Source organism: Peromyscus californicus, unplaced genomic scaffold (genome assembly GCF_007827085.1).
Source record: "Peromyscus californicus insignis strain IS unplaced genomic scaffold, ASM782708v3 Scaffold_5__1_contigs__length_169319896, whole genome shotgun sequence".
NCBI lineage: Eukaryota > Metazoa > Chordata > Mammalia > Rodentia > Cricetidae > Peromyscus > Peromyscus californicus.
Window position 1 is genome coordinate 106,110,520 of NW_026294573.1, and position 26,234 is coordinate 106,136,753.

Genomic DNA, 26,234 nt, shown 5'->3' on the forward strand with positions numbered 1-26,234 from the left:
TTGGTAGGTTTTATTTTACTTTTATTTTTCATTGATTTGCTTGAGACATGCTTCACTCTGTATCCATGGAACTTTGTTTTGCTCAGGCTGACCTTGAACTCAGAGTTGTCATCCTGCCTCAGTTTCCCTAGTGCTGGGATCACTAATTTGATGCACCGCACCACGCTCTATTGCTGGCACTTGCCTGCAATGCGATCACTGTGCTCTTTTCCCAGGGATGGTTTTCTGCTTCTCCATCTAATGATTGCACTGTTGTGTGTGGAAGCTCTGCCTCCCTTGTTTCAAGTATAGGCTCATGGGTGTTCTGTCGATTCTAATTCAGTACTTTATATTTATTTATTTATTTCTTGAGCCTTAAATTGTTTCATCTTTGATCACTTTAGGTTGGCTTTCTCACTCCATGCCCCTTACAGTTTTTAAGGTTTACTTTACTTTCTGTTCCTACACGGTACCACAGGCTCATCATCCAGAGAGGCCTAGATACTAGGTTTCTATGAGAGAAGTGGTTGACTTTAGGGTGTCTTTGCTTCTACATCCTCTCAGCGGGTAGAGCAGGAAATAACACACAAATCCTTGGCCCTCTCCCCACCTCTGACTCTGCATTCACATATGTAATTCCTGCTGGTCCTCCTCCCAGACTTGACCCTTAGCTTCTGGGTCATGCTGGTACCACTCCTTCTAGTCATCTCCACAGGCAGCTCACATCTTGTTTTCCTGTTTCCTTTTTTGTGTCTTCTTTCTCTTCCAGTGAGAGGATGGTTGTCATTCATTATAATGAGTTCACTTACGTGCTCAGTCCTAGCGTATGTCTAATACAGTTATAAAATTATTAATCCATCTCCTGTGCAAAGACATCTACTACTGTAGTACAGTGTTTGTGAAAAGCCCCCCCTTTAGTGTTATAATATCTAGCCAAAATACTGTTTTCCAAAGTTAGTTCTTTCTCACCCTCTTCGATGGGGTTCCTTTCTTCATTTTTATTCATTTGTTTATTTGTTGCTGCTTATATACCATTTGATTCTGTACACATACTGGTAGCTTTTGATTATTAATGATTCAAAATGAAATACTACTAATTCCAAAAATGAAAATTATACAAAAAGTCATTCTACTTAGTTTAACAAAGTAAAACTATGTGTTTGTGTGCATGTATGCATGAGTGCATGTGGAGGTCAGAAGTCAACCTCAAGTGTCTTTCCTCCTCAGGTGCATCCATCTTGTTTTTTGAAACAGGGACTCTCACTGACCTGGGACTTGCTGAATAGGCTAGGCTGGCCAGCTAACCCCAGGAATCCACCTGTCTCCACCTCCCTAGTATGGGACTTCAAGTACATGACACCGTGACTGACTTTTTTTTTTTTTTCCCTTCGAGACAGGGTTTCTCTGTGTAGCTTTGCGCCTTTCCTGGAACTCACTTGGTAGTCCAGGCTGGCCTCGAACTCACAGAGATCCACCTGGTTCTGCCTCCCGAGTGCTGGGATTAAAGGTTCTAGGAACCAAACCTCAGATTCTCATGCTTGCAGAGGAAGCACATTATCAACAGAGCTATCAACTCAGCCTAAACAACTACTGGTTGAACCCGGGTTCTTTTCCCTGTCCCTTTCTCCATCTCAGCAAGTGCCACTGCCCCAAACTGCACCCATAAGTTAGTAATCTTGTGGGATTTGTTCCGAAATATGACCAGAGTCGGGCTGTTTCTTGTCATCTGCTGCAGCTCGGCTCTGGTGTCAGCTGTGCTGGTTTTTGCTCTTGACTGTTGCAGTTCTTTGTAGCAGATCTCCCCATGTTCTGCCTGACCTGCCCTCCATCCCTTTATCCCAACAGCCATAGCGCTCTGATAAAGGTAAAGTGGGACAGTGTCTTCTGCTGAAGCTCTTCCAGCAGCCCCTAATGTAGCCAGGATAAATTTATCACAGTGCTCTTAGAGGCTTTTAGGCCCATTATGATCTGGCCCTGCTGAACCCCTGCTGATCCCCTGCTCCTTGACTCTAGTATTTCTGGCATACACTGTGGCCATATCACCGTCTTTGGGGTCCATGTTTGCACCGAGCTGCTTCTTGCCCCCGGATTTTGAACTTGGTCTCTACACTTGGAGACACAGTTGCCTCTGCCTTCTCTGGGCACTGTTAACTAGCTCTCAACTAGTCACTAGCCCGCTTCTCTTTTTTCTTTTCCCCTTTCCTTTCTTCCTCCTTTCAATTTCTTCTTTTGTTCTTTATTAGTGTATATTAATTATATGTAATAGGTTTTATGACATTTTCATATATGTGTATAATGTTTATTGATCATATCCTATTATTCTTGCCCCCCTCCTACTTCCACTGATCCCTTTTCTCTTCCCAACTAGTTATCCCTTTTTGAGCGGGTTTTCAGTGTGTAGCCCAGGCTGGCCTTCAATTCAGAATCCTCCCACTTCAGCTTCCCAAGTGCTGGGGTCTAAGGCAGGTGCCAGCATGCATGGCACCTTCTTCGTTTTCCTTTAGTGCTTTGGATTTTTGTTGCTTATTTGTCTTTCTTCATTAGAATGTAATTATTCTCAATGCAGTCCTTTCCTATATTATTCACTACTAAATTCCCAGTTCTTGGTTTGAACACACACACACACACACACACACACACACACACACACACACACACAAACACACACACAAACACACACGAGACCAATTGCTGCTTGCTTATTTATTTATTTATTTTTATTTGTGACAGGGCCTTACTGTGTAGCTCTGGCTGGCCTGGAATTGTTAACCAGGCTTCTCTCGAACTCACAGAGATCCTTCTGTCTTTTCCTTCAGAGTACTGAGATTAAAGGCATGTACCACCATCCCTGGCCTTCACCTCACGTCTTGAGACAGGGGCACTCACTGAACCTGGAGCTTGCTAATTTGACTAGACTGGTTGGCCGGCAAGCTCCGCCTCCTCGGTGCTAGGAGAGTGTGTGTTGCTGTGCCTGGCTTCTTCTCCTGAGTGCTGAGGATTAGATTAGGCCCTTGTGCTTGCACAGTGTCTCAGTTAGGGTGACTGTTGCTATGATGAAGCACCATGACCTAGGAACTTGAGGAGGAAAGAGTTTATTTGACTTACATTACCATGTTGCTGTTCTTTTTTTTTTTTGTTGTTTTTCGAGACAGGGTTTCTCTGTGTAGCTTTGCGCCTTTCCTGGATCTCGCTTTGTAGACCAGGCTGGCCTTGAACTCACAAAGATCCTCCTGCCTCTGCCTCCCGAGTGCTGGGATTAAAGGCGTGCGCCACCACCGCCCGGCCCATATTGCTGTTCTTGATCAAAGGAAATCAGGACAGGAATTCAAACTGGGCAGGAACCTGGAAGCAGGAGCTGATGCAGAGGTCATGGAGGGGTGCTGCTTACTGGCTTGCTCCTCGAGGCTTGCTCAGCCTGCCCTCTTATAGAACTCAGGTCCACCAGCTCAGGAATGGGACAACCCACTGTGGGCTGGGCCCCTCCCCATCAATCACTAATTAAGGAAATGCTCCATAGGCTTTCATCCAGCCTGATCTTAAGGAGGCATTTTCTTTTCTTTCTGCTTTTGTTTTTCAAGACAAGGTTTCTCTGTGTAGCCCTGGCTGCCCTGGAACTCACTCTGTAGACCAGGCTGGCCTCAAACTCATATAGATTGTACCAGCCTTTGCCTTCTTACTGTTGAGATTAAAGGCGTATGCCATCACCACCTGGCTGGAGGCATCTTCTTAATTGAGGGTTCCTCTTCTCAGATGACTTTAGCTTGTGTCAAGTTGACATGAAACTGTCCAGCACACGTGGTCAGCACTTCACTCCCTATGTTATCTCCCAAGCACATTAACTATTCTCAACTAAATGAATGGGTATATTGCAGTAAATGAATACAGCGTCAGAACTTTATGTACCTGTACTTACTTAGACTGGTGTCACTTTGATTAAACCATAGTTTTTAATACTCAGTTCTTTTTTGTTTTTCAACTTTCAACTAGCCATGTACACCTTCATGTGATCAGCCAGGATTTTGATTCTCCTTGCCTTAAAAACAAAAAACATTGGAATTCTTTCAATACAGAATACTTTCTGGACTCACAAGGTAAATAGTATTTTATTTTTTTTTAAATTTAATTTCATTTTCTTCATTTATTACCTGACTCAGTTGTTTTCTAAGTAACAACCTGGCCTCAAATGACCCACATACATTAGTGGTCTCTATAAAACATGCACTCCTAAAACGAACAAGGATGTTTCATTGAAATAGGATTGCTACTTGGCTGTGAGCATCCTGGAGGGACCCAATCAGCTGTTATGTCGGGGTCAAAAGTGCTTCACTTTGACAGCAGAGGAGTTAATGTCTACCCAGTATGCCAGTGTTCTGGAGCTAGTAAGCTGGGTTGGACTCTTGGCTGGGAAGACGTGTGTGAGCAGGTTCTGAATCTGAGGGTTACTGGGCCTGTGCCAGCCCGGCCTCGCTGTTTGTTGCAGTGACAGAACACCGGATGTAACCTGAGAAATGAAAGCTGTGCTTAGGTTCAGAGTCGCAGAGGACTCATCTGCGGCTCTGTTGCTATGGTGAGGTAGAACACTGGCAGGGAGGGCCAGGAGGAGCGGAGCTGCTCACTTAGTGGTAGCCAGGGATTGAGAGAAAGAGGAAAGAGGGGCTTAGGGAAGGTACTTGGAACAAAACACAGCCTCAAGGATGTCCCCAGTGACCTATTTTCTCCAGCGAGGTCCCACCCCCTAAAGTTTCTACCATCTCACCAAGAAGCACCGACTGCTGGGGCCACACGTGCAGCCTGAGGCTTTAGAGGGGACACTTCATGTCTCAACTGTTCCTTGTCTCTTCTGGCAGGAGTTGAGCAGGAGTGTGGGGCTCTGTCCTGTTAGCACTGCTTCGTGGATACTGTGTATGTGGGGTGTAAGCATTTCCCAGAATATTTTCTCTGTAGCCAGTACTGCTGCATCGCTAATGAGGCAGCTGCCATTTAGCAAAGAGGCACCTGGGGAGAGCATGGTGAGAAGCCCATGATGTGGTAGTGGAGTGTGTCCTGAAGGAGTGTATGTCTCAAAGGTAGGTTGCTCAGACGTAGAATCTGGTCAAGTGCATTTCCCAGTGTGAGTCTAACTCCAAGCTCATGAGCTTTAGGACACCAGAGGTGTTGAGGGAGGCAGGTTTCCAGCCTTTTCCTTGGCATCTTCTTGGCTGTCCAGAGTGCTGGGGTCTGAACCTTACTTCCTGCTTGCAGCTGTGATCAAGATGGTCGAGGACACTGGCCGAGTGACTGTTCAAGATGGGACTTCTGAACTCCTGAAGCTGCCTCTTCGTTGCCACGAGTGTCAGCTGCTGCTGCCCTCCATGCCACAGCTGAAGGAGCACCTCAGGAAGCACGGGGGCGGGTGACCGTCCCGGCGACCGGGTGCAGGGCCGGCGTGTGTCCGCAGTGCCTGTGCCCGTGCAGTCCTGAACTAAAGCATGCAGCTTCTCAAAACAGAGCTTATTTGTTCTTGAGCGGCCACACACAGGGACTGGTAGTTCAGGATGGGGAGTTTGGGTTTGTGTGGGTGTATTCTCTGGTGATGGAAGCTGGGACGTCCTGCCTGGTCACCCTGCCAGGACCATGTCAGGCCTGACTAGTGGGGGGGAAGGCCAGCCTGAGACTCGAATGCAGGCTGCGGAAGCAGAGCGGTGGTCATGCATTTTGTCCCCCCCCTGCCCCTCCAGACCGTGTAGTGTCTTTTCATCAGGGTGCCTGAGGGTCTGAGGGGTCTAGTTCTCTGACTTTAGTCTGCTCCCTCTGTGAGGAGGCTTCCGGTCCACTGTACCGGGCTGAGTGTCTGGGTGAAAATGGGTGGCGGTCATCTGCACAGAGAGATGAGGTGCATGTGACTGTGCCAGGGCAGAGGACGTGGTAATGTTTGGCCCAGGTTAACAGTACAGTCTGTGCCGAGGACAGCCGGGGCAGTGAGTACTGTCCGCTTCAGGCAGAGCTGCTTCTGCGGCCTCAGCCGCTGCTCTTGAGAGTTATAGAACATACAGCAAACGTGAGATAGTTCCTGCAGTGTGCCTTGGAAAAACAAATGTTGCAAAGGACAGTTAGTTCATTTAATTTCTACCTAATGCCATGTAGTTTAGCACATCAATATTAAAATGAATATTTGATTAGAAACTGCAAGGAGTGGATGTATCAGACCCTGTAGGAACGTCAGCTGTAATGAGGGACATTCGAAGAACGAGGCGACCATGCCTGCATTCTTCATTCTGCCCCAAGGGACTTTTTTAGGGTTGGAGAGATGACTTAATGGTTAAGTGTGTGTTGCTCTTCTAGAGGACCTGAGTTTTGTTCCCATCACCCACCTCAGGATCTGACACCCTCTTCTGACTCCCATGGGCGCTGCACCCAAGTGCACAAATCCGAATACACACGCACATTCATACATAATCAATATCTTAAACATTAGATCCCTTAAAGGAAAAAATGTAAATAATGACTTGGAGGAACCAGAAAAAGGACACAAAGTATTGAGGTATATTCATCTCCTAGCCCTCCTCTCCCAAATGGGCTGTTATCACTAGGGGGGAAAAGACTTTCTGAACTCTGGATGTAGCCCTAGCTATCTTGGAACTCATTATATAGACTTAGCCTTCCACTTCCCAGCTTTATTCTCCTCCTTGTCCCGCCTACACTTCCTGCCTAGCCAATGGCCAATCAGTGTTTTATTTATTGACTAATCAACAACACATTTGCCATACAGAACATCCCACAGCAGGCATGTGCTACCATGCCTGACTAGGAAGTATCCTCAGAATACTGGTTGCAGGCCAGGAGACACCTCCATATGTGGGCCACCAGTCAACTAACCTTTCTGTGGTTGAACCCTGCAGGTAAGAGGTGGAGGCCAGGGCAGAGGAGGGGCTCCTGGGGCTGTCTGAAGAGCCAGTAGATCAGCTGGATTCCTACCTGCTACTGACAGCATTTCCACACCACAGACACACTCGCTTATGGCAGCTGGGAACTTGCATTCAAGGACGCAGGTGTATAGGAGGTCAAGATTCTCAAATGCAGCTGATTCTGGCTGGCCAGGGGGAGAAGAGACTCAAGATTTAGAGAGGCCCCAGTATGTAAACCTGTCTGAACTTGACCTGACAAGTTGACAGTATATGCATCTTCTTTATGTGGATGAGAATAAGCCTGCTGCACGTAGACACCTTTAACCCAGGTCCCTCTGATTCCCAGGCCCATGTGAGGCACAACCACATGACCTTACAGGGTAGGGACCCTGTTTCCCGTGGGGTCCTTTATTACCTTCACAATGGAATTCGGACTCCCTGGAAGTAATAGGACACCAGTAAGATTTTGTTGAGTGAACAAAGCTGTCATGTGCTTTGCAAACCAACAGTCAAGAGACTTTCTTTCACACTGGAACACAACCAGCAAGTTTGCTGTCTGGTCAGCCAGTTTGGTCACCCGACAAGCCTCCTTGCCATCCTTTACAGGCAGAGTATCTCATAGCTAGGAACCCGGGGCCTGTAAAGACTGTTTTCTCCACCTCATGTTTCAGATCATCAGCTAACCAGGGGATAAAGCCCTGCCCCCCCCAGCAGTTCAGACTTTCTTCTCACTTTGGTCACCAGGTGGCAGCATGTGAACAGAGAATTCTTAATCCTCTATTAGCCTAAGGGTTTGGGGAAGGTATTATGTAAGTCTCCTGTTTCAGAGTCAACACTTAAGTAAAATACATACATATCTTAATTCTTTTATCAGCATACGTAAATTGCACAAAGTAATAGTAAATTGCACACTTCCATACGTGGATGTGATGTACTTTGGTCATGTTTACCTCCTATAACGGTTTTTCTTTTGTTGCCCCCCCCCCCCTTTTTTTAACGCAGGGTCTCATGTAGTTCAGACTGGCCTGGAACTCACCGTGTAGCAGAGGATTATCTTTAACTCCTGATCCTCCTGTCATAGCTGTCCCCACTCTCCCAGGGCTGGGACTACAGGCTGTCCCCTTCCCTTTTATTAATTCTTTTTTTTTTGGTTTTGAGACAGGGTTTCTGTGTGTAACCTCCCTGGCTGACCTGGAACTCACTCTCTAGACCAGGCTGGCCTCGAACTCACAGAGTGCTGAGATTAAAGGCATGCACCACTACCCAACCATATGATGTAACATGATCATATTCACTCCTTCCCCAACAGCGTCTGGATCCACTCTCCCTGTGTCCCCATGTTATTTGTTATTTTACTAAATAGCCCATGGGATCTTGTTGGTGCTGTCTGTATTCTTGTGGGTAGGAGGCCATCCATTGGAGAGTGAGCCACCTCCCTTAGAGAAAACTGACTCTCCTTCCCCCAGAAGCCATCAACTATCTATAGTTCTTCAGTTGGGGGTGGGGGCCCATGAACTCCTTATTCCTAGCTAGAATGTTGATGGGCTTGATCTTGTTTCAAATTTATTTTTATTTATGTGTGTGTGCATGTCCCTGTTTGTGTATATGCACCTGTGTGCAGGTACCCACAGGGACCAGCAGAGGGCGTCAAATCCCCCTGGAACTGGAGCTACAGACAGACGTGGGTCTCCTGGCTGGGAACTCACCTCTGGAACTCTGAAAGAGTGGCAATGTCCTTAACCAGCTCCCACAAGTTGGTGACTCCTGCTTCCCTCACAGGGAGACCTGGGAGTAGTGAGCAGACATTTCTCCAGGGTGTGTTCTTGAAAAGTGGGTGTTTTTTTTAAATGGAGACTTAACTGCTGATGGGCACGTTAGAGGAAGTTCTTTCAAAGCAAGGTGTGCTGCACGGGGACAGTGAAGGGTTGGGTCTGCATTTCCTAGAGGCCACCCTGTGAGACTCTTGTTTGTTTTTGCTTCTTTTTGAAACTAGTAAAAAGGGCCTTGTTTTATTCCTGAAATGTGTTAATAACCACATATACAATAAGTCTATATTGGAGGTTTCATATTTTTCAATGTAAATATTTTTTAAACAAGGGTACTCTGTTTACATATTTCCACATCTCTCTCCTCATCCAACTCCTCTTGTGTCCTCCCCACACCCTCTCAAGTTCATGACCTCTTCTTCTATAATTAATATTGACACACACACACACACACACACACACACACACACACACACACACACACTGAGCTCATTTAGTGTTATGTACATGTGTTTAGGACTGACCACATTGAAGCAGATGACCTAACAAGGGACTTTCTGCTGAAGAAGACTGACTCCCCTCTGTCAACAGTCATGATGGCTTGTAGTTCTTCATCTAGGGGTGGGGCCTTGTGAAATTTCCCCCATCCTGGTTGGGATAGTGTTGTCATTATGCAGGTCTTGTTTAGGCCACCATTTTATTGGGATTTCAAGGCTGCTCATCCCTGTCATGTTTAGACGACACGATCTCAGAACAGGCCCCTGGTCCTCTGACTCTTACCATCTCCCCTCTGTCCTGAGATGTTGCCTGAGTCTTCGGTGTAGGATGTGCATCGCAGTGCAGATGAACTAGTTGGGGCTCGCCACCCTCCATCCACTTACTCTCTGCATTTTGACCGGCTGTGGCTCTCTATAGTTGCCTCTGTCTACTGTAAAAAGAAGCTTCTTTGATGAGTGGATGAGATCTAACTTACCTGTGGGATACTTATTTAAAATGCAGTAAGAAACTGTATTGGTTAAGGAACGTGGCAGTGGTAAGTTGTTCTCTAGCCATTGGTAGTTTGGCTTATTTATTATGTACAGTACCAGATAGGAACTCCCTCCTATTGAGTCGGCCTTAAGTCTAGTGAGACATCGCCTGGTTACCCCCCAGATAATAATGCCACTATTGCACCATTGGAGATGCCGTTGTTGTGGTTTGTCCTGCACAGCTGGGTAGGACTCCTGATGGCTTTTCTCTCCCGGAAGCTTGCGTAGCACCTTCTGATACTGCGAAAGCGAGTCGTCAGGGAGGAGGCTTCCAGGTCAGACCCAGTTTGATCCTCCCAGTTCCTGTGTCCCAGGAGTGTGTTATCTTCAGCCATAGGGTCTTCCCTTCAAGCTTTGTGGGCCTGACAACCTGCACTGGATCTCTGGAGCCCATCTAGTGGAAGGAGAGAACGGACTCCCGCCAGCTGTCTCTGACCTCTGTGTGCACTGTGGCAATGCACTTCTTAATAATAGATACGCGTAAAACAAAACCCAGAAACAATCATCAGAACTGATGGATAGTTACAGCAGTCTCTCATCCTTGGGAGTAATTGGTCTGTTTACATAAGACAGTTGAGTCTCATTTTGGAGCTGGTGCCTCAGGGGGTGTGTGATGGAAGTCAGACCTCTCCTGACTTAGGTTCTCCCCCTTTATTGACAATAGATTCTTTTCTCATACAGTATATCCTGGGTTACACTTTCCCCTCCCTCTACTCCTCCCAGTTCCTCCCCACTGCTCCTCCCATCCGGATCCACTCCCTTTCTGTCTCTCATTAGAAAAGAATAGGCTTCTAAGAAAGAACAAAGCATGACAAAATACAAGATAAAACAGGAACTATCACATTGACGACGTTGGACAAGGCAAACTAACAGAAGGAAGAGAGCCCAAGAGAGGGCACAAGAGTCAGAGACTCTTGATTACAATCTCAGGAGTCCCACAAAAAGACTAAACTGAAAGTATAATGTATACGAAGAGGACCTGGTGTAGACCCATGTAGGCCCTGTGCTTGCTGCTGCAGTCTCTGTGAGTTCATGTGAGCTTTGCTCAGCTGACTTAGAGGGCCTTGTTCTCCCGATGTCCTCTATACCCTCTGGCTCTTACAGTCTTTCTGCCTCCTCTTCTGTGGGGTTCCCTGAGCTCTGAGGGGAGGAGTTTGATGGGAACGTCCCATTTAGGGCTGTGTGTCCCAAGGTGTCTGTGTGTGTGTGTGTGTGCACATGTGTATTCTGACTTAGGTTTTTAGTAGGGACGACACTTACTGTAGATTCAGAAGCTTTCCGGCACGTGGGTCATGAGGCTGCCCTGTCAGGGAAGGATGGTGCACACGCCCTCTGGTGGCTTCTAATGACTCAGAGCTGGATGCCGTCTCTTCAACAGATCACGCGTGTATACCCCCCCACCCCTATTCTCAAAGTGGAGGAGCCCTCATAAATCTGTGGGGAAGTTTATGTGCTAAGAGGCATCCAGTGGAGGATTCTTTCAAAATTCATGAATATTAAGTCCCTTTGGGATAGATGCTTTTGAGGGACCTTGTTTCTGGAGGCCACAGTTAAAGGATCTTGTTTTTTGAGATAGGGTCTCATATAACCCAGACTGACCCTGAATACCCAGTGTAACCCAACCCCTGACTTCTGATCCTTTTGCCTCCACCTCCTGAGTGCTGGGATTACACGTGTGAGCCACCATGGCAAGTCTATATAGAGCTGGAAATCTAACCTCAGACTTTGTCCCCATCAGGTAAGCACTCTACCAGGTTTTCTCAGGGGGAAGTTCTTATATAAAATGTCTCCTCCTTTCCCAATGATCCCTCACCTCATAACAAGAGTCTACCATTAAAGACGAGACTTTCTAGGGAAAAGAACACTGTTGCTAGCAGACAGGCATGCACATTAGGGAGCTAAAATGTGAGACTGCTATCCTTCCATGCTGCTTTTCCCTCCATTGACAACTGTCAGTAGTTTGGGGTTACAGAAGCCCCTGTTGTCTCTGGGCTGGCTTTGTCAAATGATTTATTTTTTGGTTTTTCGAGACGGTTTCTCTGTGTAGTTTTGGTGGCTGTTCTGGAGCTCGCTCTGTAGACCAGGCTGGCTTTAAACTCACAGAGATCCATCTGGCTCTGCCTCCTGAGTGTTGGGATTAAAGGCGTGTGCTACTGCCGCCCAGCTGTCAAATGATTTTTTACCTCTAAGGTAATTGCTTTGATTTGGATACCCACCTCAACCCATGTGTCAAAGGCTTGTTCCTTACATAATGGCATTATGTAGGCCAATGGCCAATGGGGCCTTATGTAGGGGAGTCTGTTCATTGGGGGAATATTCTCGAGGGGGACACTGGGACTTTGGTCCCTTCCTGTTTCTTCTTGCTTCCCAGGACTTTGATGTACTAAATGCTACTGCCTCCCAGGCAACAGGGCCAAGCCACCATGCACTACATCTCTGAAACAGTGAGCGAAAACAAGCTTGACCTCTCAGTATTTCCTCTGGTAGCCCAAAGCTGAGCAGCACAGTCACTCAGCAGAGCCCCCCACCCCTGCCTGCCTGCCAGGAGAGGGGGAGCATTGTTCAAAGAACTGTGCATTCATTTTGTATATTAACCCCAAGCCCACTTTGACATGAGCAAGAACAGCTACTGTGGATGCTGAGCATGAAGAGTCAGACCTTTGCAGAAGATTGAATTATCACAGTTTGGAAAGAACATGTCACCACGTGCAATCTGCCCAGAGGCACTCTCCAGAGCAACCAAAAATCTCCAGCAAACTTTTCATTGATTTGAATCTCCAGTTCGCAGGAGCCAGGGTGGCCTGCTAAACACAGCGTTCTGTAGGCAATTTCTTTTTCAGTTGAAGATGGTAGGAGGATTGACAGAACAGTGTCGGCATTTATAGAAAGAGGTGAGGACCCAATCCTGAAGGGAGATGGCCTCCACAGCAGGAGATTGTCCATGCATTCTGGTGAGCCCTGGGAATGGGGTGGGAGGATGGGGAGCTGGGGACAAAAATTAATCCCATGTGTGATGGTTATTTATTATTTATTTAGGCTCTTTTCAGTTTATTGCATGAAGGAGTTACACTAGTCCAAGATAAAAGCGGACCCAAATGGTTGCTTTATACAAGCTGTGAGGTTTTTAAACTTGTGACAAGGGACAGAGGGAAATTCTACTCATTATAAGGACATCCTTACCACAAGTGCTTAAAACCCAGGAACCTCTAGCAGATCACCCTCAGTCAGGCCAGTCTGTACCAGGGACTAGCACATACCCTTGTGCTGGCCGCCCTGTGGCTGGATTTCCTCTTCATGTTCTGGATGCTCAATTATAGTATTGTTGCAGACAAATTTCTAAGACACCATATTAGAAAAATAGAAACTGGTCTCTTCAGGATGAGACTTCTACTGGACTTGGCAGGAGTCTGGACTTTGGAGGTTCCAAAGCCACAGTACTGGGGTTCCTTTTGTGCCAGTCATCAATCCTGGCAGTAAGGCCAAACGGCCTCTCTTTGCTTGAATTCACAAGTAGGTAGTTACGTCACAAGTTGGGGTAGGAGGCGGAGGATGTACCAATCAGAATGCAGAATGCTTGGTCTGGGGCTGTAGCTCACTGGTAGAATACTTGTCTAGCACGAGTGAAGCCTCGCCTGTCAAGGGGCCTCCTGTAGCCCCACAGAGCATTTCATTTAAAGCGGTGACTGCGCCTTGAATGTCCCTGGGCACATGTTAGAAGGCCAGTTGAGGGCCACCAAGTGCTGAGCTGAAGGGGGTGACTCATGCTGTCTGGGCCTGGCTTCCCATGGTCCCCTTCAAAGCAGCCCTCGTGCCACCCCGCTGCATCTTCACGGAAGAGGGAGGTTCAGTTTTAGCAATATTAACAAAGGACAAAGGATAGCTAAAGCCCAACTCGCTCTGTCAAGATCTCTGCTCTCCCTGAGCAGGAGGCGTAGGAGAGGAGTCCAGCCACGGCTCTTGGGATATTCTTCCTGCTGCAGCGGGCTTTTTTGAACCTTGGGGTTAAAACCTCTAGAAGTGACGCAACAGCATATCGAAAGTGCCTGGCACGAGAGGCCTGGCCCTGGGAGTTTTGACGTCCTCTCTTTTTTCAGGGCAAGGAGCAGAGGGGTGCTCGTGGCCAGAGACGTGCCCAGAAGGAACAGGAAGGCCCTAGACTAGGAGTAGATCCTGCCCTTCTGGAGCTCCTGTTCTGCCTGCTTCCCTTTGCTGTCGGCTGGGCCTCCTGAGCATGTGGAGGAAACCATGGGGCCAGACACAACTTGGGTTCTCGGTTCTGTTGAAGGAGGACTGGGAGTCCTGTGCTTGGATGGCTGGAGGTGGAGACAGCTAAGCTCTGGGCCCTGTCTCAGATGCCAGCAAGAAACAACTATGTCCCTGGACCTTATGCAGGGACCTGGGCCTGGCTGCATCAGGACAAGAGCATGCTGACTCCCCTGCAAGAGCAGAGCAACTTGCTGGTCTGCATGCAGCAGGTGGCGCAGGCGCTCCACGAGGTTCTGTCTGTGCTTGTGACCTGTTCTTCAGCCTTGCTCACCCTTCTGCCTCGGGCTTGGCCACCAACAAGGACCTCACAGCAGCTCCCGAGTGACCAGCCTACTAGTGGGTTTTCTGCTGCTTTGTGGTGAAATATCAGCACTGTTTTTGTTTTATTAACCAATCTTGACTTTCATTAGTTTCATGCTAACCAAAACCACCTGCAAGCTAGACAACACTAGAAGCTGAAGAATCACTGGGTTTGAATCCCAGATCTACCACTTAGGGACAGCATGACTCTGGGCAAGCTGTATAACTCTATGATCCTTGGATGTCTCACCTACAAAAGTCTTGGAAATTCCATTTACTGGTAGGATTACTATGGACATAAAATAATAGGAAAAGAGCAAAGCCGTCAGTATGTGGTCACCAAATAAAGACGTTTATGGCAATGAGTTATTCTTTTCCTTTTCTTTCTTAAAAAAAAAAAAAAAAACCCAGACAGACAGACAGACAAACAAACAAACCAGATACTAGATAGCCCAGAGACCTAGGGTAAAGCCAAATACTACTGATCTTAAGAAAAGAAAGTATCAATAAAATGATGACTCATGATATCCTGCTATACTCATAGATCAGTGCCTTATTCAGTCATCGTCAGAGAGACTTCCTCTGGCAACAGTTGGGAACAGTTGCAGAGATATTACTCAGAAAGTCTAAATGGGAGGTCTCCATCAAATCCCTCCCCTCAGAGCTCAAGGAGTACCATGGAAGAGGAGGCAGAAAGATTGTAAGAGTCAGAGGGGGTGGAGGACACCAGTGAACAAGGCCCTCTGAATCAACTAAGCAAGGCACATACGAGCTCACAGAGTGCAGCAGCAAACTCCTGTTGTAGTTTGAATAATAATGGCCCCCATAGGTTCATATATTTGAATGCTTGGTCACCAGGGAGTGGCACTATTTGAAAGGATTAGGAGATGTGATCTTGTTAGAGTAGGTGTGTCACTGGGGTTGGATTTTGAGATTTCAAAAATCCCATTCCAAGCCCAGAGTCTGTCTCTCCCTGCTGCCTGTGGATTCAGATGTAGAACTCTCAACTACTTCTCCAGCACCATGCTCCCTGCCTTGATGACAATGGACTAAACCTCTGAAACTCTAAGCCAGCCCCAATTAAATGCTTTCCTTTATAAGAATTTCTGTGGTCCTGGTGTCTCTTCACAGCAATAGAACACTGACTAAGACAGCCCCCATCCCTAACCCAGAAGCTATCTCCAATTGATAAGCACTTACAAATGAAAATTTAGTTTTGTCTAATGGAATCTCACTGGGGATACAAACCACTCTTAATGGCAGGCTCCATGCCCAGCAGTAGATGGCCAACACAAAATGAACTCCATAGCATTTTGGAGGATCTTTTTCTCATAATATTTAGTTAGGGCATTTATTTATTTATTATATTTAATTTAATTTTTATTTTTTACCTTATAGTTCCTTTGTGTATATATTATGGCTTTCAATTTTGTGTTTTTATGGGATTATGTTGTTTCTTGTGATTTTTCTTTGGCTCTTTTTCTTCTAATTGTTTTGTCCTATTCCAATTTGATTGTTTTTGCTTTATCTTATTTTATTTTATTACTATTCTTTAGGTGACTATTTTCTAACAACAGACAAAAAGGGGGTGGATTTGGATTTGTTGGGAGGATCTGAGTGGAGTTGGGGTAGGGGAAAATCATAATCAGAATATATTTTATGAAAAAAGTCTATTTTCAATAAAAGAAAAATAAGAAAAAAGATAAAATTAAAAAAAGAAGAATTTCCACTGGGCTTCACACGCTTTCAATCCTAGCACTCTGCAGGCAGAGGTAGGTGGATCTCTGTGAGTTCGAGGCCAGCCTGGTCTACAGAGTGAGTTCCAGGGCAGCCGGGGTTACAGAGTGAAAACCTGTCTTTAAAAAACAAACAAAACCCCCAAAAGCAACGACAAAAAAAAAAAAAAAGAATCCTTTTTTTTTCTTTTTTGGTTTTTTCGAGACAGGGTTTCTCTGTGTAGCTTTGCGCCTTTCCTGGAACTCACTTGGTAGCCCAGGCTGGCCTCAAACTCACAGAGATCCGCCTGGCTCTGCCTCCCGAGTGCTGGGATTAAAGGCGTGTGCCACCACCCGCCCGGCAAGAATTTTTTTGAAAAAGAAAATATCCTTTACCTTCCTAAAGTTATGAACACACAGCAGTAGTTTCTACAGTCTGTAAACTCTATACTTTGAAGCGGAGAAATAACCTGGTGGGCGAATTCACTCACGAGTGTGGGGGCAACAATTGAGTTTAAGAGCAGCGGGAGACATGTGATCAGGCGGACCTTCCAACGGGTTTGCTGTCCCTTTGGAAGGCAGCTCCGCTCACTACTATACACCAACGCATGTTGTACCTTTGGAAAAGGAAACGTTTCATAAAGTACAAACACCTTCTATTGCCATCATACTCATGTCTGGGGCCTTTTCTATGGGTTTCCACCTGTTCTGTCCCACAAACCTGTGACGCTTTAACCAAGGTGACTAAAGGCCGGGTGCTCAGGCCAGCTCTTCTTTTGACTCGCTCCTTTTTGTCTGACTAACCCCACAGGCATTCGGAATTGCATTGTGCACATTATCTATCCTTTATTTAAAAGTGAGGCAGGAGTTATGGAATAGAAAAGAAAAGCCCATCAGCGAGGAACAATACAGGCAGACTCTCAACGTGATTACCTTTGTAGTCCTGTGTAGCAGGACTTTGTGTTTTAATAAAATGTATTACCAAATTGCCTTTTAGTTTCTCATCTCCATATTAATTACGGCTTTGTTTCTTGAGAGAAAGCCCCGTGTTTTTTTTTTTTAAACAGAATTACCTAATTATAATCATTTTCAACCACACAAAAGCTGACATTAAAAATGAATCAAGGGAAATAATTATGATTTTCTGGCTGTAATGAAGTAAATGACATGACAGTCAGTTCTGGGGCTTGAAGACTTGATTTGACATCGGCAGAAAGAGGAGCGTTTGTGTGCGTGTGTATGAAAAAAAATCTTGTAATCTTGTAATTAATCTGCAGTGTATTAAGCTACATTTCGCTGTACTTGATTGCCTGCTTTTAATTTTTTTTTTTAGATTCATGTGGTGCTTGACAAAGGGGTAACTTTAGCTCTCACATCTCAATTTATTGTTGTACAATTTCTTAATTATAACTCTTACTGACTAGTGAGATAAACAATATAAGAGATCTTCATAAACACATATCAAAATGGGACCTCCTCAGGAGAAAAAAAAAAAGGACACAAAAGAATTAAACAAAAGCTGCTAAAATGTCTCCGTGGGTAAAGGCACTTGCTGCACAGTCTGGCGACCCAAGCCTGTCCCTGGAGCACACGGAAAGGTAGAGGAGAGAACCAGCTTCACAAGTAGCTTCACCTTTACACATAGATTGTGGCATGTGTGTGTGTGTGCACACGCAATAATAATACATAAATAAAAAGAAAACAAGAATTAAACAATATGATAAACTCCTGTACGCATGTGCCTATGTGTGCACTCATGTACTCAGATATACAGGGAGGAAATAAATCCTCATGTCAACAGAGTAGAGGGAACACATTATCTCTTGCGTGTGTTCACGGAACGTTCCAAGGGTTGAAGCTGGATGTGTTTTATGTCAGTTCGACACGGCTAAAGTCCATCTGAGAGGAGGGAGCCTCAATTATAAAAAATGCCTCTGTAAGGTTGTAGGCAAGCCTCTAGGCATTTTCTTAATAAGTGATTGATAGGGGAGGGCCCAGCCCATGGTGGGTGGAGCCATCCCTGGGCTAGTGATTCAGGGTTTTATAAGAAAGCAGGCTGAGCAAGCCATAGGGACCCAAGCCAGTGAGCAGCACCCCTCCATGGAGTCTGCATCCGCTCCTGCCTCTAGGTTCCTGCCCTGTGTGAGTTCCTTTGATGATGAACAGTGATGTGGAAGTGTGAGTCAAATAAGTCCAACTTTCTTTTGGTGGTGGGGTTTCATTGCAGTGATAGAAACCCTAGACAGGATACTGAAGCTGAGAGTGTTCTTCAGAGATATGGCATATGGGAGCATGTGCCCTGCCCAGAGTTCAATCCTCTGCACTAATAAAGAAAAAGGATATTTGGCCCAAAGAAATGCTTAGTGCCTCCTACCATACTAAATAGCTTGAAGCTAAGGCTGGTCAACAGAAAAACTATGGTGTGACTGGAGAATTAAGACCTGCCTCCAAAATCCTGAGACTAAAGAGGAGCTGAGTGTAGAGCTGATTACCAGTGGTCCATGATGTCATAACCAATCATTCCTGAATAGTGAAGACTCCATAGAAACCCCAAAAGAGAGGGTTTAGGGGAGCTTCATGATTGCTGAACACATAAGTGGAGTCTATATTCAAAAAAGGAATCAAAGCCAAATAAACCAATATAGTTAGGTTTACATTAAAATGTTAATATAAAGTCACTGAATACCCATTGAAAGGTTGCCATAGTAACAATAATTTTCATGAGATGATTTTAGATACTAGATTCTTGAGTGATGACATGACTTATTATTCTCTTTGAGGCATCTTTAATGCTTGTTCTTATATATTCTCCCCACATCTGCCTTTGGGAATAGAAAATTAGAAAGGGACCTACCTGCACCTGATGCAATTCTTTGATTAAAAGAAATAAATCAATTGGGAAGAGGAAGTCCCAAGAAGTAGAAGTAGAAAGGAGGATGAGGGGGGGTGAATATGATCAAAACACCTTATATACATGTGTGAAATTGTCAAAGAATAAATTAGAATATTAAGAATAATAAAAGAATAATAAAAGTCACCTCTGGTTCATTTACCCCAAAACATGTACTGTTAAGGCAAGAGCGCAGTTCATGGATTGAAGAACATGTGGGTGAGAGGGGCCTCAGAGAGATCAGGAATGTGGAGCAACTGTGAAGTCACAGGGGTAGCAATCACGTGACAGCCTCTTCTGGGAAGCTGTAGAAGGAGGGAGCTTTTAAAAGGTTATTTTAAAATTTTTGATGTGTATGAATGTCTTGCTTGAATGCATGCATATGTATCATGTGCATGCCTGGTGCTCACAGAGGCCAGAAGAAGGCTCTGGATACCTTGGGACTGGCGTGAGCTGCCGTGTGGGTGCTGTGAACCAAACTTAGGTCCTCTGCCAGAGCAGACAGTGCTCTTTTTTTTTTTTTTGCATGTCTCCAGCTCTTTTAATTTTATTTCTTCTTATTAAGAAATTTTCTATTCATTTCACACACCAACCACAGATCTCCCTCTCCTCCCTCCTCCTGCCCCCCAGCCATTCCCCCTGAACCACCCCCCATTCCCACCTCCTCCAAGGCAAGGTCTCCTATGGGGAGTCAGCAGAGCCTGGTACATTCAGTTGAGGCAGGTCCAAGCCCCTCTTCCCTGCACCAAGGCTATGCAAGGTGTCCCACCATGGGCACTGGGCTCCAAAAAGCCCACTCATACACCAAGGATGGATCCTGATCCCACTGCCTGGGGGCCCCCTAAACAGTTCAAGCTAAACAACTGTCTCACCTATGCAGAGGGCCTAATCCAGTACTATGGGGGCTCCACAGCTATTGGTCCACAGTTCATGCGTTTCCACTAGTTTGGCTGGCTGGCTCTGTACGTTTTCCCATCATGATCTTGATGTCCCTTGCTCATAGAATCCCTCCTCTCTCTCATCGATTGGACTCCTGAAGCTCGGCCTGGGGCTCAGCTGTGGATCTCTGCATCTGCTTCCATCAGTCACTGGATGAAGGCTCTATGATGACAGTTAGGGTATTCACTAATCTGATTACTGGAGTAGGCCAGTTCAGGCACCCTCTTGACTCTTTGCTAGTAGTCTAAGGTGGGGTCATCCTTGTGGATTCTTGGGAACTTCCCTAGCATTCTGTTTCTCCCTATCCCCATGATGTCTCTCTCTATCAAGGTATCTCTTTCATTGCTCTCCCACTCTGTCCCTGTTCCAGCTCAACCATCCTATTCCCTATGTTCTCATCCCCCATCCCTTGCCCTCCATTACCCCTCCTCACCCCCAGTTTGCTCATGTGGATCTTATCTGTTTCTCCTTCACTGGGTGATCTGTGAGTCCCTCCTTGTTAGCTAGCTTCTCTGGAGCCAGTCTGGTTATCCTTTGCTTTACGTCTAGTATCCATTTATGAGTGAGTACACACCATGTTTGTCCTTCTGAGCCTGGGTTACCTCACTCAGGATATTTTCTGGTTCCATCCATTTGCCTGCAAATTTCATATCATTGTTTTTTTACTGCTGAGTAGTACTCCATTGTGTATATGTGCCACATTTTCTTTATCCATTCTTCGGTTGAGGGACATCTAGGTTGTTTCCAGGTTCTGGCTATTACGAATAATGCTGCTATGAACATAGTTGAGCATGTGGCAGACAGTGCTCTTAACTGCTGAGTCATCACTACAGCCTGTGAGTAAGCTTTTTTTTTAACTAGACTTGATCTCCCTGTATTCAAGGTTCAAATTCTAAGGAATTACTTATCTGCTTAGTTTGAGAAAGAATTGTTGGTACGTATGCACACTTATTTTACTCTCAAGGGTTCACTGCCAATTTCAGATTATAAATCATAAACAGTAGATGATAGACAGGTGGTCATACAAGGAATGAAGTGTCTGATTTCTCTGCATAGTTTTCTTAAAATGTGTCTTTCTCTGGGGTTTTCTTTTATCTTTTAGGCATTTATCTCTTTCTATTGTTTTGTGCAGCTTTTCTTTTTCTTTCTTTCTTTTTTTTTGTTTTTGTTTTTTTTTTCGAGACAGAGTTTCTCCATGTAGTTTTGGTGCCTGTCCTGGATCTCACTCTGTAGACCAGGCTGGCCTCGAACTCACAGAGATCCACCTGGCTCTGCCTCCCCAGTGCTGGGATTAAAGGTATGTGTCACCGCCAACCGGCAGTTGTGCAGCTTTTCTTAAATTATGGATTTTCATCAGGGAATTTCGTTCAGGAGGATGTTCTGTTTCATTATGACATCTTCCAGGGACCTCCATCGTGGCACCCACTCCAGCCCTTCCTTCTGTCCTAAGCAGTGTCTACAATGATCTCACTTTCCTCTCCTCTCCCTTAGTGACTTCCCTTAAGGTCAGCTACATATAAAAGCAGGGATGTTATTGTGTTATTAATTAGCAGTGAATTCACATGAGTTTTGAAGGGCTTCAATATTGTTCCAAATTCTTCACCCTTCCGTATGGTCCCCTCTCTTCCCATGTAACTGTGCTTCTTCTTCCTGGAATACATTGCCCTGTCTTACTGATTTTAGGACTGGCTTTGGGCAATGGAATATTAGCACACACACTGACAGCATCAGCCTCGAATGTGCTGCTGGCTTTTGACTTGCCTTCTCTCCCTGAGCTGTTGCGACCATACTTCAGAAGAACAAGTGGCATATGGAACAGTTGCTCAAGCTTGAGCTGCACCAGCTAGCTATGTGTAATAAATGCTTCCTGTGTGTCCCACAATTTAAGAGGTATGCTGGCTAGTTTTTGTTGACTTGACACAAACCTAGACGTACTGAGAAGGAGTCTTGATTGAGGAATTGTCTCTATCAGATTGGCCCATGGCCATGTCCATGAGGCATTTTCTTAATTGCTGATTGATGTAGGAGGACTTAGCCCACTGTGGGTGGTGCCATCCCTGAGCAAGTGATCTTGGGCTATATGAGAGTTAGCTGAGCACTCAGGGGGAGTGAGCCAGTCAGCAGTGTTCTCCTCTGGTCTCTGCTTCAATTCCTGCCTCCAGGATCCTGCCTTGAGTTCCTGCCCTCGCTTCCCTTGATGATGGACTGTAGTTTGTAAATCAATAAACCCTTTCCTCCCCAGTTGCCTTTGTTCAGCAACAGAAATCACACTAACACAAAGCACACTAACACAAGGGAGTAATCTGTTAAACAGCATTTGTGTGTGTGTGCGCGTGTGTGTGTGTGTGTGTGTGTGTGTGTGTGTGTGTGTGTGGTGTGACTACTTAACTGATACTTATATTAGTGAATGTACTTTCATTTAAACTGGGGTATTCTGTTTTGTTTGTTTGTTTTTTTTTCCAAGACAGGGTTTCTCTATGTAACAGCTCTGGCTATCCTAGAACTCACTTTGTGGCCTTGAACTCAGAGATCCACCTGCCTCTATCTCCCAAGTGCTGGGATTAAAAAGGCATGTGCCACCACTGCCCTGCTTAAACTAGGGTATTCTGAAGTTCACCCCTGGATCTGTGTGAATATTTGAGAGGGGAGGGGATGAGAATGTAGGGAGGAGCTATCTTGTGGAATCTCCTCAGGACGCACCAGAAGCGAACCCCCAACTAACTATGTGTTGGCTTTGTGTATGGAATGATCCATGTTTCCCTTAGGAACTGATGCAGATTTTGGACTGCTTCCAAAGTTGCTGGGATCGTTTACAGCTATGTACCTTCTCACTGTCATTGTGCTGTAGGTTAGGGATGGCTCCGGTTAGCACAGCTTATAGGGCTTTGGCTGCTCTTGAGACTTTGCCTAACACAGTTTTCAGCAGATTTTCAGACCAAAATCTTCCAGCGGGGGGAGGGGAGTGGAAGTTCCCAGAACTTCCCTGGCTGTGACACTGACTTTGAGTTCAATATACTTTTTCTGGCTTAAGAAGGCTGGTGTTTATGACAAGGTCCTTATTCCTGGCAACATGCAGTCTATAGAGGAGCACTTAGCTCTCATTGAAACTTTCAGAAGCTTCTGAGGAGATAGCATGAGCTGTGCTTTGCATCCTTATTGTTTTGATGTGTACTAGTTACTGTTCTGTTGCTGTGACAAAACACCATGACTAAGTCAACTTGTAGAAAGAAGAGCTTGCTTTGGTTTGTGGTTCCAGAGGGATAAGAATCCATCATGGCAGGCACGGTGGCAGAGGAAGGAAGCTGAGAGACACATCTGTTACTGGAAGCACATATCAGAGGAAGTGAATTGAAAGGGAGCAAGGCTAAAAACTCTCAAAGTCCACCCCAAGTGACTCACTTCCTCCAGTAAGGACATCTAAACCACACCAAACAGTGCCACCACCTGGGGAGTCTGTGGGAGGCATTTCTCCCACAGACTCCCCAGGAAATCACCAGACTATGTTTACAAAAAACCACGTGTGGTGGCTTGAATGAGAATGCCCCCACAGACTCACATATTTGAACGTTTGTTTCCCACTTGGTGGAACTGTTTAGGAAGGATTAGGAGGTGTGGCCTTGTTGGAAGAGGTGTGTCACTGAAGGTGGACTTTGAGGTTTCAAAAGCCCTCACTAGGCCCAGTCTCTCCAGTCTCTCTCTCTCTCTCTCCTCTCTCTCTCTCTCTCTCTCTCTCTCTCTCTCTCTCTCTCTCTCTCTCTCTCTCTCTCTCTCTGCCTCCTGCCTGTGGATCAAGATGTGAACTCTCAGCTACTGCTCCAGTGACATCCCTGCCTGCTGACATGCTCCCTGTCATGATGATCATGGACTCACCCTCTGAAACTGTAAGCAAGCCCCTAATTAAATGTTTCTTTTTTCAAGTTGTCTTGGTCATGGTGTCTCTTCACAGCAACAGAACAGCAACCAAGACACCATGCTCCTATAAACTAGTCAAACACTGTACAGATAAATGCATTAGAAGTAAAAAGAGCTCAGTAATACCCCAGCAATAACCACTCTCAGTTCCTTCAGAGTTTTTTTTATGTATGTATAAACATATGCATTTCTTTTCTAAAAATAGGACTGCCACCACCATAGCCATTGTGCAGCTTGCTTTTATTTTTTATTTTGTTTTTATTTTATAGAGCATGCTGCAGGCCTGCTTCCTTTTTCCTCAGTGCTCCAGCTCTGGTCTGTTCGAAAAGCGGCTCTTTTTGAGACATGCTCTATGTTCTCTTCTAGTGTTGTATCATAAGACAGCACATTGTTTATTGACAACCGTTAAAAATGGGAAAATTAAAAAGGAAATCAGATAGTCAGAATCAGATCATGTGGAAGAAGTTCAAATGATGATACCCAGCCTCGTGGGACTCAGCACCTGCTATATTCTTGGACTTTCCATTCACAGCTAACCATTGTCGGACTGTAGCCTGGAAGTCACTCTAATAAATTCATATATATATATATATATATATATATTATATATATATATATATATATATATGTTCATTCCATAAGTTCTGTGACTCTAGAGAACCCTGACAAATACATTACTGTTGAAATGTTATTATGTTTCTTAGGAAAAGCTCAAAGTGTGCCCCCCATCCACTCTGCCCCACACTATTGCTCCCCTTCCTCATCCTACATCACATGAATCCTACTAACTTTTTTCCTCCTCCCTTGTTCCTTAAGATTTATCCTTTCTGAGATACCATGATAGAGGGAGACATCATGGGAATAGGGAGAAACCAGGTGCTAGGGAAATTCCCAGCAATCCACAAGGATGACCCCAGCTTAGACTACCAGCAATAGTGGAGAGGATGCCTGAGCTGGCTTACCCCAGTAATCAGATCAGTGGATACCCTGTCATCATAGAGCCTTTCTCCAGTAACTGATGGAAGCAGATGCAGAGAGCCACGGCCAAACACCAGGCTGAGCTCCAGGAGTCCAGTCAAAGAGAGAGAAGAGGGATTCTATGAGCAAGGGGGCATCAAGATCATGATGGGGAAACCTACAGAGACAATCTAACCAAACTAGTGGGAACTTACGAACTTTAGACTAACAGCTGTGGAGCCTCCATAGGACTGGACTAGGCCCTCTGCATAAGTGAGACAATTGTGTAGCTTGGTCTGCTTAAGGGGACCCTGGCAGTAGGATCAAGATCCATCCCTGGTGCAGAGCAGGCTTTTTGGAGCCCAGTGCCTATGGTGGGGACACCTTGCACAGCCTTGGTGCAGGGGGAGGGCCTTGGATCTGCCTCTACTGAATGTGCCAGGCTTTGCTGACTCTCCATGGGAGGCTTTACCTTCTTGTAGGAGGGAAGGGGAGAGGGTGGGTTGGTGGGGGAAGGCTGGAGGGGCAGGAGGCAGGAAGAGGGGGATCTGTGATTGGTATGTAAAATAAATAAAAAAATTTCTTAATTAAAAAAAGATTTATTCTTTCTTATGGTTCACTTTCACCACACACACACATGCGCGAGCACACACACACACACACACACACACACACACACATACAAACACACCCCCACATGTTTAAATGTAAATTTCACACAGGAGAGAAACATTTCCTATCTGTATTAGTCTGTTAAATATCATGCCTTCATTTTCCTTTATGGATGCATAAAATTCCATTGTGTGTATGTGAGAATTTTTCTTTACCTATTCGTCTGTTGATGACACCTTCCTCAATAGCAGATTAAAAAGACAAAACATAATTCTTGACAGTGTTGGCCCTCTGAATGCAGCATGGTAAGCAGCAAGGTGAGACTATTGCTTGATAATGGATAACCCCACTTTACAATGCAAACCACACTAATGTTAAGGCAGGGTACAAGACGGACTCATTGCAAGCCTGATCGACACCGACAGCCAATTATAGGCACCTACTTCCTGCACACGTGTACCTCTAGCTTTTTCAGCCCTGCGTTCCCTCTGGCTACCTCTGCCCCACTGAGAAACCCACTCCAGAAGGACTTCCCTTCCCCTGCTTCCTTCTCTTCCTTTTCCTCCATTTTCCCTCCCAAGCTCCAAGCCTGAAGGCAGATGAGCCCACGCACATTTGAGCCATGTGTCAGCAGATGCCATTGCAGGGGGTACCACAGTCTGTTTCTCCTGTGACTTCCCAGGCTCTGGTTTCTGTCTGTCAGCTCAGGCAGGTGGCTGACTGGGCTCCTTTCTCCTTGCAGAGACATAAGGCACATTTAGGACGGACTGCCAACACTCCTGCCTTTCTGCAGTCCATTTCCTTTCCCCCTCTTATTGGGGATCTAGGGAACTGTCCTCCATCCTCTCTGAGTCATTCCTGTGCCTGAAATATTTCAGAGATGGATGACTCAAGGTGGACTGGCCACATTCTGAGATGTTTGAAGCCAGGAGGGAGGAGACACTGGGGGCTAGATACTTTAACAGCAGGACCCAAGCTCCTAAGAA

At 45.7% G+C, this 26,234-nt stretch overlaps 1 protein-coding gene across 6 annotated transcripts in view; it reads left to right on the forward strand.

Moving 5' to 3' along the window:
- Aptx (aprataxin) overlaps positions 1–14,588 on the forward strand; it is a 30,599-nt gene extending 16,011 nt beyond the window's left edge. For all 6 annotated transcript variants that reach the window (XM_052715427.1, XM_052715433.1, XM_052715429.1 and 3 more), the window contains 3 exons: positions 3,967–4,070; positions 5,221–12,608; positions 13,752–14,588. In XM_052715427.1, the coding sequence (XP_052571387.1) occupies positions 3,967–4,070; positions 5,221–5,375 (259 nt within the window). In that variant the 3' untranslated portion in view covers positions 5,376–12,608; positions 13,752–14,588. The remainder of the gene's footprint in view (positions 1–3,966; positions 4,071–5,220; positions 12,609–13,751) is intronic.
- The last annotated feature ends 11,646 nt before the right edge of the window (positions 14,589–26,234 follow it).